Source organism: Mustela nivalis (assembly GCF_964662115.1).
Source record: "Mustela nivalis genome assembly, chromosome: 14".
Lineage (NCBI taxonomy): Eukaryota > Metazoa > Chordata > Mammalia > Carnivora > Mustelidae > Mustela > Mustela nivalis.
In genome coordinates, this window is record NC_139033.1 from 4,217,171 (window position 1) to 4,232,074 (window position 14,904).

At 44.5% G+C, this 14,904-nt stretch overlaps 1 protein-coding gene across 2 annotated transcripts; it reads right to left on the reverse strand.

Moving 5' to 3' along the window:
* Nucleotides 1–1,687: 1,687 nt before the first annotated feature.
* Nucleotides 1,688–13,780, reverse strand: SIRT4 (sirtuin 4). 2 transcript variants are annotated; one of them, XM_082699719.1, is made up of 5 exons: nucleotides 13,708–13,780; nucleotides 11,085–11,309; nucleotides 7,182–7,476; nucleotides 6,875–7,085; nucleotides 1,688–2,388 (listed from the first exon to the last, which is right to left on the reverse strand). In XM_082699719.1, exons 2-4 carry the CDS (start codon nucleotides 11,306–11,308, stop codon nucleotides 6,933–6,935), a joined length of 672 nt encoding a protein of 223 aa, XP_082555845.1. In that variant the 5' UTR covers nucleotide 11,309; nucleotides 13,708–13,780; the 3' UTR covers nucleotides 1,688–2,388; nucleotides 6,875–6,932. The 2 variants fall into 2 exon arrangements, with proteins under 2 accessions (XP_082555845.1, XP_082555844.1); XM_082699718.1 differs by having other exon boundaries at nucleotides 10,812–11,309.
* Nucleotides 13,781–14,904: the final 1,124 nt, after the last annotated feature.

Sequence of the window (14,904 nt, forward strand, 5' to 3'; positions counted from 1 at the left end):
TTCTAATAGAGGAAACAGACACACACTCACTCTCCTTTCTTGGACGAGATTAACTCCCCCCCCTTTCACAAAGTGGAATTTATCTGTTTAGTGACATAAAGATTAAATAAATCTGGATCTGAGCACTATCTGGAATCCCAAAAAGGATAATATATCTGGAATTAACTATTTCAATTAACCGATAACTTATACCCCATTCCTAGGAGCAGGGATTTTAGCACTGAAAGTCCTGCAACCCAGGAAACCCCCTCAGTACTAGGCAATCTGGGACAGTCAGTACCCTACCTAGGAGTGTTGAATTTCCTATTGGTCCTTAATGGATCCTCTCAGGAAAAGTTTGGCATTCACTGACTGAAGACTGACCCTTACGCATGGCCAAGCATTTCTTACTGGGTTAAGTCATCAAGTGAGCTGATAATGTGTTGTGAAATACTTTGCATAGTGTTTGGGATATAGTGTGCTCAATAAATGTTATTATTTAAGGGAGAGCTAAAAGATAATTTATGACAGTATAAAAGAAGGAATATAAGTTAGTGGGAAATTGGTTTTGAGTGGTATGTACTTGTTTGCCTTTGTGACTTCTACTTACTAAAACTGTGATAGCAGAGCAGAGCCATAAAAGCAGTTGAGGAAGGTCATGCCCACAGCTACATGCAGCTACAGCTAGAAGGCTGTAACTGGGGCAGTGACAAACTGATAGCACCCACTAGTCAGTTTGTTATTCCAACAGAGGACACTTATAGTGGGTTAGGAACTGCCATGCTGGTAAAAAGCAAAAAGTGAGGAGATGTGAGATCTTTGCAGAGTTTGTCCTGGGACAAATTTTGGGGGAGGAATTCCACCTCAGGAGGAACTATGAACAAAATGAACATTCCTAAGGTCCTGAAGACTTGGTTTCATGAATCATGCCAGCATTAGGAGGTAGAGCCTGTCCCTCCCTGGCAACCTAACCTGCTCCCCAGGGCCTGCTGCAGCTTAATCATTCCTGGTATCCTTGGCCAGTTGTACTGCTGGCTTCTAATTCAGGCTTCTTTCTAAGCATAAGCCTCAGACAAATAGGAGGCAGTTGTTCAAAAAGAAAAGAACTGGGAGGAAAGTCTTGGATCTAGTCCTGGCTCTGAAACTATGTTGTATGGCCTTCAGTAAGTCTGGATCTTAGTTTCCCTCAAAATAAAATGAGGGGGATGCATTTAATTTGCTCTCATTCTGTCTCATCTCATGCATGAATCTGTGACATTCTGTGGTAGAGAGTAAGGATGGAAAATAGCACATTTTCTGTGAGCCACTTGAAGCCAAGAGATTGTATCTTTGTCGCCTAGTACCTTAATATAGTATCTGTAACTGATATAGTAACCCCTGGTGAAATTTGGGGATGAGAATAGCTTGAGATCCGAAAGACCCAGATCTGAATACAATTACTGGTACTGACTTTTGGTAACTGAGCAAATCTGATTCAAAGCACCTTAGGATCCTCTGCAAAAAAAGCTGAAATGAGATTTACAACAACCGTACACTCTTCCGAATAAGTGGCTATGGGAAAACATACAGTTGTGCAGATGAAAAGAACTCTGTTGGTTTCAAGATCCTGGATTATCCCTGTTAACTAGAATTTACTTCCTAGGCAGGTGCAGGATGAACATGTATTCCTTGCCCTAATTTTAGACAAAAGACTAGCTAGGAAAGGCTATGACTCTTTCATCCGCTTTATTTTTTGATGAGATTGTGCTGAAAGCTTTAGCCTGGTACAGGCTTGCTGCCTTACTTGGCAGAAACAAATCAGTTTAAGAGCCCACATGTTTCCTCTCTACAGACCAGGTTCAAGGCAAATGTCTCATTCTGGCAGCTGAAATCCAGCAGAAATCCTCAGAGAACTGTGTCATAAAGCCCATTCTCTTTTAGCTGATTAAAAAAATATAAACCTACAGCCCACATACCCAGTGTGCTATTAAAAATATTCCTTTATTCCTTCGTTCATAAAAAATTCACTCATACCATTACTCATCTTAAAAAAATATATCAAAATGTTTCAGTTAGAGACACTTAACCATTTGTAATTATAAATGAAGTCATTTTCTTCTCCCCTCACCCCCCCACCTTAGTGAGATTCCTGGGTTAGCTAGCACTCCAGACTGTTCTGGCCTAAATTATTTCCCAAGCTGTTTCTTCCGCCTGGTGAGATAAAGAGCAAATGAGGGCAGTTTTCCCCTATCCAGAGCAGCCACTGCTTTGAAAAAGTCTTGTCTTCAGGGTCAAATCTCATCAGTCACACTCAAACCTGCCCAGTTCAGAGAGGGGCTGGAGAAAGATGTCAGTCTGCTGCCCTCTACAGGCTGCATTCAGTGAGCTTTGATTAGGTAGAGGAAGAAGGGAGGAATCCTTATCACAGATCTGAAAAGAAAGGAAACAAGTTAATGCTGAATAAGCCCAGAGTGGGTGGGGGTAATGGTTGTGAACATCAGCCTATCATTCAAAAAAAAAACAGCTTCTGGGGCGTGTAAAGATGGCCACCACATCTAGTTAAGTGAAAACAGGATAAGATAAAACATGAACAACCTTGGGGCGCTTGGGGCAGCTCAATGGGTTATGCCTCTGCCTTCGGCTCAGGTCATGGTCTCAGGGTCCTGGGATCGAGCCCCGCATCGGGCTCTCTGCTTAGCAGAGAGCCTGCTTCCCTTCCTCTCTCTCTGCCTGCCTCTCTGCCTACTTGTGATCTCTGTCAAATAAATAAATAAAATTAAAAAACAAAAAGAGCGCCTGGGTGGCTCAGTGGGTTAAGCCGCTGCCTTCAGCTCAGGTCATGATCTCAGGGTCCTGGGATCGAGTCCCGCATCGGGCTCTCTGCTCAGCAGGGAGTCTGCTTCCTCCTCTCTCTCTCTCTGCCTACTTGTGATCTCTCTCTGTCAAATAAATAAATAAAATCTTAAAAAAACAAACAAAAAAACATGAACAACCTTGATTCAATTTTTGTAAAAAAAAGATTTGGTTATACCAGAATGTTAAACTTTGGTTATCTTGGTGATGGGATAATGGGTGATTTGTATTATATTCTTTTTACTTAATTGTGTCATTTTTTTTTAAAGATTTTATTTATTAGCACAGCAGGGGGAGTGGCAGACAGAGGGAGAAATAGGCTCCCTGCTGAGAAAGGACTCAAGTCCCAGGACCCTAAGACCACAACCGAGCTAAAGGCAGCCACTTAACCAACTGAGCCACCCAGGCATCCCTTATCTGTATCATCTTGATGTTCTATAATAAATATGTAGTATTCTGGTAATAAGAACCTAGTTTAGGGGCACCTGGGTGGCTCAGGGGGTTAATCCTCCACCTTCAGCTCAGGTCATGATACTAGGGTCATAGGATCAAGCCCCCATCTGGCTCTCCACTCAGCAGGGAGCCCCGCCTACCTCTCTGCCTACTTGTGATTTCTGTCTCTGTCAAATAAATAAATAAATAAATAAAATCTTAAAAAAAGAAGAAGAAGAAGAACCTAGTTTAAAAAAATGTATTAAAAAGCCGGCAGCTGGGGAGGGGGGTTGCTCCCGGGTGGCTCAGATGGCTATGTATCTGCCTTCAGTTCAGTCACAATCTCCAGATCTTGGGATTGAGCCCCACATTTGGCTCCCAGCTTAGCAGGGAGTCTGCTTCTGCCTCTCTGCCTGCTTGTGCTCTCTCTTCCGCCCTCTCAAATGAATAAATAAAATCTTTAAAAAAAAGTTGGGCGGGGGGCGCCTGGGTGGCTCAGTGGGTTAAAGCCTCTGCCTTTGGCTCAGGTCATGATCCTAGGGCCCTGGGATCAAGCCCGGCATTGGGCTCTCTGCTCGGCGGGGACCCTGCTTCCCTTCCTCTCTCTCTGCCTACTTGTGATCTCTGCCTGTCAAATAAATAAAGTAAAAATCTTTAAAAAAAAAAAAAAAAGTGTGTGTTGGGGCGCCTGGGTGGTTCGGTCGGTTGAGCTTCCAGCTATTGATCTGGGCTCAGGTCTTGATCTCAAGGCTTGTGGGTTCAAGCCCCATACTGGGCTCCACTCTGGGGTTGGAGGCTACTACTTTAAAAAGTTTGTATGCTAAGGGGGTTTCTTTGGGGCTAGTAATGTTCTGTTCCTTGATCTAGATGCTATATGTCTTCATCAAACTGTCTACTTATAATACATGCTCTTCTCTGTATGTATAGTATACTTCAGTTAAAATCGTTTTTGTAAAGTGCTTATACAGGAACTCATTCACTCAGAACTCAAAATGGGGCAGCAAGTTTGGAAGGTAGTTTGGCAGCTGCATACAAAACTAAACATACTTTTATCATATGATTCAGCAATCTTGCTTCTTGCTATCTACCCTAATGAGTTGAAAACTTATGCCCAGCAACTTAATACATAATTGCCAAACACTTGGAAACAACCGAGATGTCAGTAGGTGAATGATAAATACTGTGTGAGTGCCCAGGGCAAAGGGACATGTTGGACTCTCTGTACTTTCTGCTCAACTTGGCTGTGAACCTAAAACTACTCCAAAAATTAAAGTCTTCTTTTTCCTTTTAAAGATTTTATTTATTTGTGGGGCACCTAGGTGGCTCAATGGGTTAAGCCTCTGCCTTTGGCTCAGGTCATGATCTCGGGGTCCTGGGATTGAGCCCCGCATCAGGCTTTCCGCTCAGCAGGGAGCCTGCTTTCCCCCCCTCTCTGCCTGCCTCTCTGCCTACTTGTAACCTCTCTCTCTCTGTCAAATAAATAAAGAAAATCTTAAAAAATAAAAAAAGATTTTATTTGTGAGAGAGAGCAAGAGCACACAAGCAGGGGGAGTGGCAGGCAGAGAGACACACGGACTCCCCGCTAAGCAAGAAGCCCAACAAGGGATTCGATCCGAGGACCCCCCTCAGGATCATGATCCAAGCCAAAGGCAGCTTCTTAACCTACTGAGCCACCCAGGTGTCCCAAAGTCTTTTCTTTTTTAAGTGGTTGTACTTCTCTAGCAATATACTAAAAACTATTGAAGTGTACAAATTAAATGAGTAAACTGTATGGTTTATGAACTGTATCTCAACAAAGCTTAAGTGGTTGTATTCATAGATTAAAATGGATATGAAGTACAACACATGCTACAGTAGGGATGAATCTTCAAACTATTATGCCACGTGGAGAAACCAGACACAAAAGGCCACAGATTATATGAAACGTCTAGAACAGGCAGAAATAGATTAGATGTTGCCAGGGACCGGGGAATGGTGGTGGGGTTGGGAATGGGGAGTGACTGCTAATGGGTACAATGTTTCTTCTTGGGATGATGATATTCTGGAATTAGACAGTGGGGAGTAATGTACAACTTTGTGAGTGTACTGTAAGACAACTTCGAAAGAGTGAACTTTATGGTACGTGAATTATGTCTCAATAAAGCTGTTATCTTTTTAAAACAGGGGAAAGAAAGCAATGGCAGATTTTGAAAGATTATCTGGGTGGCTCAGTCAGTTAAGCATCCAACTCTCGGATTTCAGCTCAGGTCAGAGCTATAAGATTGAGCCCTGCCACTGCTGGAGCTGGGCGTGGAGCCTGATTAAGATTCTCTCCCTCGGGCGCCTGGGTGGCTCACTGGGTTAAAGCCTCTGCCTTCAGCTCAGGTCATGATCTCAGGGTCCTGGCATCGAGACCCGCATCAGGCTCTCTGCTCAGCAGGGAGCCTGCTTCCTCCTCTCTCTGCTTGCCTCTCTGCCTACTTGTAATCTCTGTTCTGCCTACTTGTAATTTGCCACATAAATAAATAAAATCTTTAAAAAAAAAAAGATTCTCTCTCCCTCTAATTAATTAGTTAACTAATTAAATAATTATATGGATTAGATAGAGAAAGATAGCACATACACAGAACTAAAAATCATAGTCTTTCAAACACTATATATAGCTTAATGCACATTAAAAAAATGAGTTTTAATTAAGGGGTGCACAGGGGGCTCAGTTGGCTCAGCAACCAACTCTTGATTTTGGCTCAGGTCAGGATCTCAGGGTCAAGGGACTGAACTGGGAGTGGGGCTCCACCCACACTCAGTGGAGAGTCTACTTCTCTCTCTCTCCCTCTCCCTTTGCCCCCCACCCCGGCTCACACTTTTTCTCTCTCTAAAATAAATAAATAAATCAGCGGGTTAAAGCCTCTGCCTTCGGCTCAGGTCATGGTCCCAGGGTCCTGGGATTGGCCCCGCATAGGGATCTTTGCTCCGCAGGGAGCCTACTTCTTCCTCTCTCTCTGTGCCTGCCTCTCTGCCTACTTGTGATTTCTGTCTGTCAAATAAACGAATAAAATCTTAAAAAAAAATTATTTTTCAATTAATGGGACACCTGGGATGGCTCAGTTCATTGGGTACAGACTCTTGCTTTCAGCTCAGATTGTCTCAGGGTTGTGAGATCAAGCCCCAAGTCCTGCTGTGCACTCAGCGCGGAATCTGCTTGAGATTCTGCCCCTCTCCCTCTCCATCAGCCCCTCCTCCCAGCTCGCATGCCGGCACTCCCTCTCTTCTCTCAGATAAATAAAAATCTTTTAAAAATAAATAAATAAAAATTTATAATAAATAAATAAATGAAATAAACAAATTTGTTTTAATTAAGAATAGACATACATTAAGAAGCCTAGAACTTCTGGGGTACCTGGGTGGCTCAGTGGGTTAAGCCTCTGCCTTCAGCTTGGGTCATGATCTCAGGGTCCTGGGATCCGGTTCTCTGCTCAGCGGGGAGCCTGCTTCCCCCACTTCTCTGCCTGCCTCTCTGCCTACTTGTGATCTCTGTCTGTCAAATGAATAAATAAAATCTTTAAAAAAAAAAAATCCTAGAACTTTCTGTATTTTGTTAGTGCTCTCAGTTGAATGGGAACTGGAAACTGTTATCTAAAAAAGCATTTACCTTTAACAGCAGGATTAGAGTGAAAGTCTGTTTCTGGCTTAGGAGCATCAGGCTCTGGTCAGTGTGGGTCTATCAAAGGCAGCAACTCTCCACAAGGAGAATCCAGTTTCAGACATGCCAAGTCATCTGACCGTGTGGGCCCAATGTTAAGTATCGCGATTGGAAGCTTCTTCTCTCGGGCAGTGAGGATAAACCTGTAGCCGGAGTACACCTTAAAAACAAGAAAACACAGGTGAGAACTCTCGATGCAGGAAGAAATAAACCAAATACGGAGCCTCTCCGGAGGTCTCCATCCCAAGTCAGATACCTGCAAGGACGATCCCACCACCAAGAGGGAGTCGGCTTCTTTTACACGCCTGCGCACAAAGTCAACCTTGTCAGGGTTCACTGTGTCCCCGAAGAAAACGACGTCTGGTTTCAGGGGGCCTCCACATCGAGCGCAGGATGGGACCTGAAAGCTCTGCACCTGCTCCTCTGTGAGAAAGACGTCGCCATCAGGAGCCAGGCCATGGGCCTCAGCACTCCAGGTGGGGTTCAGGGCTTCAAAACGCTCCTGCAACGCTCTGCGGGGAATCTTTTCACCACAGTCCAAGCAAAGGACCCTGAAACCAAAGAAGCTGACTCAATGGTTGGTTCCAAGGAGGCAGGAAGCTGCCAAAGATGTCTCATGTCCAACCATTTTTAACTCCTCCAACAGCGCTTGCCATTCCCAACGTGGAATCTTTTCCCCATGTTAGGAATACCTTCTCGTGACCTCTAAGTACCACCATTTCTCACTTTCCTTCTACTGCCAACCCATAAAACAAGAAATGTATATCTGTTTTCCTTACTCAGACTCCTTGCTTACCCTGTTGGCTCATTTTTTTAAAATTTTATTTATTTATTTGACAGATAGAGATCACAAGTAGGCAGAGAGGCAGGCAGAGAGAGAGAGAGAGGCGGAAGCAGGCTCCCCGCTGAGCAGAGAACCCGATGCGGGACTCGATCCCGGGACCCCGAGATCATGACCCGAGCCGAAGGCAGCGGCTTAACCCACTGAGCCACCCAGGCGCCCCATGTTGGCTCATTTTTATATCCTTAGACAACTGCAGATGACTTCCTTAGTGCCCACACCCATGCTTTTCCCTCTCCTCTCCTTCTCTGGGGTGATGGTCGCTGTCTATCACTGTCTCTTTAAAACACTCTTCCCCCTGGTGTCTTTACCCAGTGTCTTCTGTTTCTCCTTTTTTTTTTTTTTTTTTTTTAAGATTTTATTTATTTATTTGACAGAGAGGGGGAAGCAGGCTCCCTGCTGAGCAGAACCTGATGCAGGGCTCAATCCCAGGACCCTGAGATCATGACCTGAGCCAAAGGCAGAAGCTTAACCCACTGAGCTACCCAGGCGCCCCTCTCTTTCTCCTCTTACCTCTCTAATCATGAGCTCCAGGAGAGCGAGAACTTTGAGTCCTTTGACCACTGTGCTATGCTCGCCACTAGAACAGTGCCTACAGACAGTGGGCATTCTCTAAATAGCTGCTAAAAGAAAAAACAAAAGACGGTTTAGTTGGTTTCTTCTCTACTCCTCAATCTTCCAGCCAGTTTTCTTCTACCTTCTCCACCCTGGGGACTCTCCATTTTCACTGCCACGATGCCTCTGTGCTGACAGTCCTCTCCCCGTATAGGACTCCACTCCTGGCCTCTCTCCCAAACTCCAAGTCATCTTGACTGTCCTGTCCAGCTTACCTCTGTCTTCACCCACCTTCCCCAACTTCTCCAACACTGTCCTTTCTCCAGTTACTTGGGCAGGAACCCTTGGAAAAACTTGTTACTCATTTTGCTCCTTTTTATCTAGTCAGCCTTCATATTATGTTGATTATTTTACTTAAAAGGCCCCCTATGAGGGGCACCTGGCTGGCTCAGTTGGTGGAGCATGTGATTCTTGGTCTCAGGGTTCTGAGTTCAAGCCCCACCTTGGGTACAGAGATTATGTAAAAAAATACAATCTTTAAAAAAAAAAAAAAGGGTGCCTGGATGGCATAGTCAGTTTAGCATCTGACTCTTGTTTTTTGGCTCAGGTCATGATCTCAGGGTTGTGATATCAAGCACCATGTTGGGCTCCACGGTCAGTGGGAAGTCTGCTTGAGATTTTCTCCCTCTTCCGCCCCCAACTTGTGTACACACACACACACACACACTCCCTCAAATAAATAAATCTTTAAAAAACAACTAAAGGCCCCCTACGAAATGACAAGAAGTCTTGGATTTGTTTTAAAACATTTTAAGAGACAAGGAGAGAGAGGGTAAAGTAGACAAGATAAAATCTTTATATCTGAGTGATAGTACATGGGAGTTCATTATGCTACTTTCCTTTTAGGGACATTTGAAATCTTTATCATGCAAAGAAAGTTTTAATGGACCCATGGCCATCATTAGCTCTTGAATTCCCCTGATACCACCTGGGTCTAGGTCCTTTGGGCTGACCTCCCGGAGTCGTTCTAATTCTGTGTGGCTTTCCTCAAATGCTATTTTTATCATACTGCTTTCTTGCTCAGAAACCACTAATATTCCCCTTTGGTCTCTCACGACAGACCCAAATTGCACTGTACTATTTTCAGATGCACCCATGATTTGAGTCTAGCCTTCCCAGACAATCTGATTTCATAGTAACTCTCCACATAGGCCAAGCCAGACTCTCTGGGCTCTGCAAGTCCTCTTCATTTAGAAAGCCCTCTCCCTTCATTTGCCTAGTCAGAACTGAGCTAGGCTTGGGGCGCCTGGGTGGCTCAGTGGATTAAGCCGCTGCCTCTGGCTCAGGTCATGATCTCAGTGTCCTGGGATTGAGCCCTGCATCAGGCTCTCTGCTCAGCAGGGAGCCTGCTTCCCCTTCTCTCTCTGCCTCTCTGCCTACTTGTGATCTCTTTCTGTCAAATAAATAAAATATTTTTTAAAAGAAAAAAAAAAAAAAAAAAAAGAACTGAGCTAGGCTTAAGCCCCATCTTTCCCATAAAAGCCAAAAAGTTACTCCAAACTTTCCTAAATCTGTTTCTCTGAACTTACAAAACATGCCTATCAAGGACCACATAATTTAATAATTGTGTGGAGTTGTTTGTTAAACATGTTCTTTTTGGATCCCTCCCCCAACCCCAAAAAGATCACAAAGTTCTCGTATATAAAGTAGACCATGTTTTATAGGTTGGCTTTGACTCCTCCCTACCACCAAGTAGCACATGACATGTTGTGGGCGCCCAATAAATATTTTATGATTGGCAAGATCTCTGGGGCTTAAAAATAAGGAAATGGTTTCCAATTAGCTTCAAGTTATTGCCAGGGCTACATGTCTTCCTTCCATCAGTATTACTGGGTTCTGACTATATGCCAGGCTGTACTGTGTTCTACGTGTCTAGGCACCAGAGATCTACTGGCTTATAGCCTGTGCTGTTGGCACTTTGCTCATAGTCCCCGCAAGACACCCTATAGGCCACTTGCACACAGTTGCCTTGTAAACAACTTCCTGCATCTCTCTTAGGGTATTCACTGGCCAAGGAAGCCTCCTCCAGAGTTGAAGAGTCAGTGTTAAGGACTTAATTCCCCTAAACTGGCCCTCAACCAGTGAGGGATGGGACATGATGGACAAATGCCCCAGCTTCCTTGACTTTCAGTGAGACAGTTCTGAAGCTTGCTCTGGACAGAGGGTTCCTCAAAGGATTGAGGCTCAGTTCCCCAAAGCAGCAACCCATTCCTTAATTTACCCTTTTCTTGGCTTTTCTTCCCTACCCTGTTTCATGTCCCCACTGAGTTTGTTCCTCTGTGAGTTTGCTGAGATCGACTCCAAAATAAACAGTTTGCTCCAAATCCTTTCCTCAAAGGCTAATGAAAACCACAGTGATCAAGACAGCCAAGGTCTCTGCTCTTAAGGAGCACACATTGCTGCATTCAAACTATTTGGAACTTCCTGCACCTGTGCATGCATCCGTGGAGTTCTGTCAGGCGCTGACTCCCTGCTTTCGTGTGCAAGGCATCCACATTTTGGGTCACCAACCAGTACAGCTTTCCAAGTCGCTCCCAATTGCTCAAAGCCCAATGTGCAGGGTTAGGCTGGAGGGAGGAAAATCGAGGCCAGCCTACAAAGTTTCTCGCCCAGTACCGCTGGCGGACTGGAGCACTCCGTAGAAAATCCCCGTGCTGAATGGGTTTCTTGTCAGTGCGGGCGTACAGTCCCACCTTTTCTGACCTGTAGTCTGGGATCCCCGACTCGGTGGAGATTCCTGCCCCGGTCATCACTAGGAGTCTCTTGGAAAGAGTGATGAAGCGCTGTAACTCTTTGACCTTCTCAGGGTCCAGAGGAGGACTTGGTGGCACAAATAACCCAACGGATCCATGTGAGCATTGCCGGCTGACATTCACCACCCAGCGGCTTTTTGCTGCCCTGAAAGTCAACCCACAACTCATCCTCATTCTAGAGAAAAAAAAACCTGATGTGAGAAACCGGGTTTTAAAAAGAAAAGCAACCAAAAAACCCAAAACAAACAAACAAAAACAACTACAAAAACTGAGGCAACCATCAACCAATGAATGAATAAATAAAATGGGGCATATCTATTCAATGAAATGTTATTTACCTATAAGCATGAAGGGTTTTTTTTTAAGATTTTATTTATTTGACAGGCAGAGAGCGAGCACAAGCAGCGGGAGCAGTGGGCAGAGGGAGAGGGAGAAGCAGGCTCTGTGATGTGCATGGAGCCCAAAACGGGACTCGATCTCAGGTTCCTGGGATCATGATCTGGGCCAAAGGCCGAGGCTTAACTGACTGAACCGCCCAGGCACCACATGCATGAAGTTCTGATATATGTTACAACACAGATAAACATTAAAAACATTATGCTAAGTGTAAGAAGTCAGCCAAAAAGGACAAATACTGTATGATTCCATTTATATAACTTGTCCAAAGTACACAAATATATAGACAGTAAGTAAATTAGTAGTTGCCAGCGACTAGAAGGAAGAATGTATCAGAACCTTAGTGTTTCAGGGCACCTGGGTGGCTAAGTGGATTAAAGACTCTGCCTTCAGCTCAGGTCATGATCCCAGGGTCCTGGGGATCGAAACCCACATCCAGGCTCTCTGCTCAGCAAGGAGCCTGCTCCTCCTGCGTGCCCCCCTCCTCCCCGTCTCTGCCTGCCTCTCTGCCTACTTGTGATCTCTGTCAAATAAATAAATAAATAAAATTATTTAGAAATAAATTTCTTATGGGCGCCTGGGTGGCTCAGTGGGTTAAGCCGCTGCCTTCAGCTCAGGTCATGATCTCTGGGTCCCAGGATCGAGTCCCGCATCGGGCTCTCTGCTCAGCGGGGAGCCTGCTTCCTCCTCTCTCTCTCTCTGCCTCTCTGCCTACTTGTGATCTCTGTCTGTCAAATAAATAAATAAAATCTTAAAAAAAAAAAAAAGAAAGAAAGAAAGAAAGAAATTTCTTATAAGGGGTTCCTTAGTGCCTCAGTTAAGCATATGCCTTTAGCTCAGATCATGATCCCAGCGTCCTGGGATGGAGCTGTGGGTTGGACTCACTGCTTAGCGGGGGAATCCGTTTCTCCCTCTCCCTCTGCCCCTGCTGCTGTGCTCGCTCGCGCTCTCTCTCTCTCACTTACCGTCTCTGTCAAGTAGATAAAAATCTTTTTTAAAAAATTTCGTATAGATTTCAAAATATTAATGGCCTACTCCCAATATATTTTTTAAATCCTTTAATAGCTCATTGTTATTCCATCTAGACTACATCTAAAGAGTCTCCATTGGAGGACTACCTTTATTTTTTTTTTAAGATTTTATTTATTTATATGTCAGAGAGAGAGAGGGAGAGAGAGCGAGCGAGCACAGGCAGAGGCAGAGGGAGAAGCAGGCTCCCCGCCAAGCAAGGAGCCCGATGTGGGACTCGATCCCAGGACGCTGGGATCATGACCCGAGCCGAAGGCAGCCGCTCAACCAACTGAGCCACCCAGGCGTCCCCGAGGACTACATTTATAATTTTAGTTACTAACATCCCTTGGGAGACTGTGTGTTCCATAAACCTACTTCCCATTTTCTAAATAAGTACTTCTTCATAAACTAAAGAGCACATTTCAGGGGTGCCTGGGTGGCTCAGTCGTTGGGCGTCTGCCTTCCATTCCAGTCATGATCTCAAGGTCATGGGATGGGCCCCAGGTCGCGCTCCCTGCTCAGCAAGAAGCCTGCTTTCCCTCTCCCACTCCCCCTACTGTGTTCCTCCTTTCTCTGTCCCTCTCTCTACTAAAAAAAAAAAAAAAAAAAGTAACAAAGAGTGCACCTGAATTCTAGTTTGCTAGGTGTTGAAGTCGTTGCTCAGACATTTCAGACTTAGCTTTTTATGGCTCCTTATTTATTAATGTAACTAAGCACATGCACATCTTTTATTCTCTCTCTCCCATATTCTATTAGTGTACCCTGAATCGCGGACACAGCAGAATAGAGGGGTCTGGCAGGACATTCTACCCCAACTTTCTAGCTGTAAAAACAAGGTTTTAACATATTATCTAACATAGTGCAGAAATTCTCTAGTGATCACACCCCGTATGTAAACATTATTTTATGCCTGCCTTTTCAGATCCAGGTTCAGGACCCTGATTTCTCTAGACATTCCACAGCAACACGTGAACGGCTAAACAAATCTGGTCTGGATTCCTGAGACCAAAGGGCTGGGGAAACCCCTCTGAAAACACGCTCTATTAGAACTGCAGCACCCTGCCAGGTTCCACCAAAGGGCAAAGAGTTAATATAGTACCCCTTACAATATGCCCCTTACAACAAACACCTTCAAGAAACCCGAAGCTCACCCAGAACACACTCACCTTTCACAGCTTAAACGACACTTTACGACTGACTACTTTTGCATTTGGGGAAATGTAGTTCATGAAGAGGAAATGCTGCATAAAAACTACAAGTCCCACAATCCTCCGGGCTTCACAGTTTAGAGGCCCAGATTGTCTAGTAGCGCCACCTGTCTGCGTTTCAGGGTCAGAGATTTTGAACCTTGGTTCGAGATGGGCGGCTGTCTTCTAAACTAACACAGTGTCCCTTTGAGAGAAATGGTTAGATTTTCCACACCGGAGTGCTAAGCGCAAAATAATACATCCAAACAGCACTAAGTTAGGAATTCATTCTTAAGATAGAAGCTGTGAAGGTGCCTGGGTGGCTCAGTCCTTAAGTTTCTGCCTTTGGCTCAGGTCAGGATCCCAGGTCCTGGAATCCAGCCCTGCATGGGGCTCCCCACTTAGCCAGAAGCCTGCTTTTTCCTCTCCCACTCTCCCTACTTGTGTTCCCTCTCTTGCTGTCTCATTCTCTCTCTCAAATAAATAAATAAAATCTTTTAAAAAATAGAAACTTTAATAATGGATTTAGACTAGACTCATACTCAACTTTAGTGATTATGATCCTTTGCACTCACCATGAGGAAATCAAGTTTCCACCTTGCAGCAGTTTGTGAACAAATATCTGAAAAACTGATGTTTTTGGAGTTTATATGAACAACTAGCTCCACACATAATATACAGGGAATAGTGTGTTTGCCCACTTGGCTTCTCCAATTTTATTTCTCCTTCTTTGTTTTTATTAAATTAGCCAACACAATGCCTAGGTCTCACTTACAGATATTCTGATTTAATTGGTCTGGGGAGATGCCTGGGCATCAATCAGTTTACAAAGTTCCCAGTTGTTCCTAACATGTAACCAAAGAGAACCTTTGTTCTCTAGCCTCACCTAAATAAGTTATCAATTTGTGTTGAGAACATTATCAAAGGCCAGCTAACCTGGACCTTGACGATCACCTAAGGAACAACTTCACCCATTTTAAGATAAACTGAAGCCCCGAAGAGTATTCTAGAAGTTGGAGTCAAAGTTTGACTCCTGATCCTCTCACTGAATGTGTGGAGGTAAATATTGGTAAAATCACCCAGGTTAGTGTTTGAGGGTAGGACCTCCAGCAACAGCTCAGATAGGTCACCCTGCTGGGATAATCACCTGACATGACAGCCTTTTGTGCCCTAGTT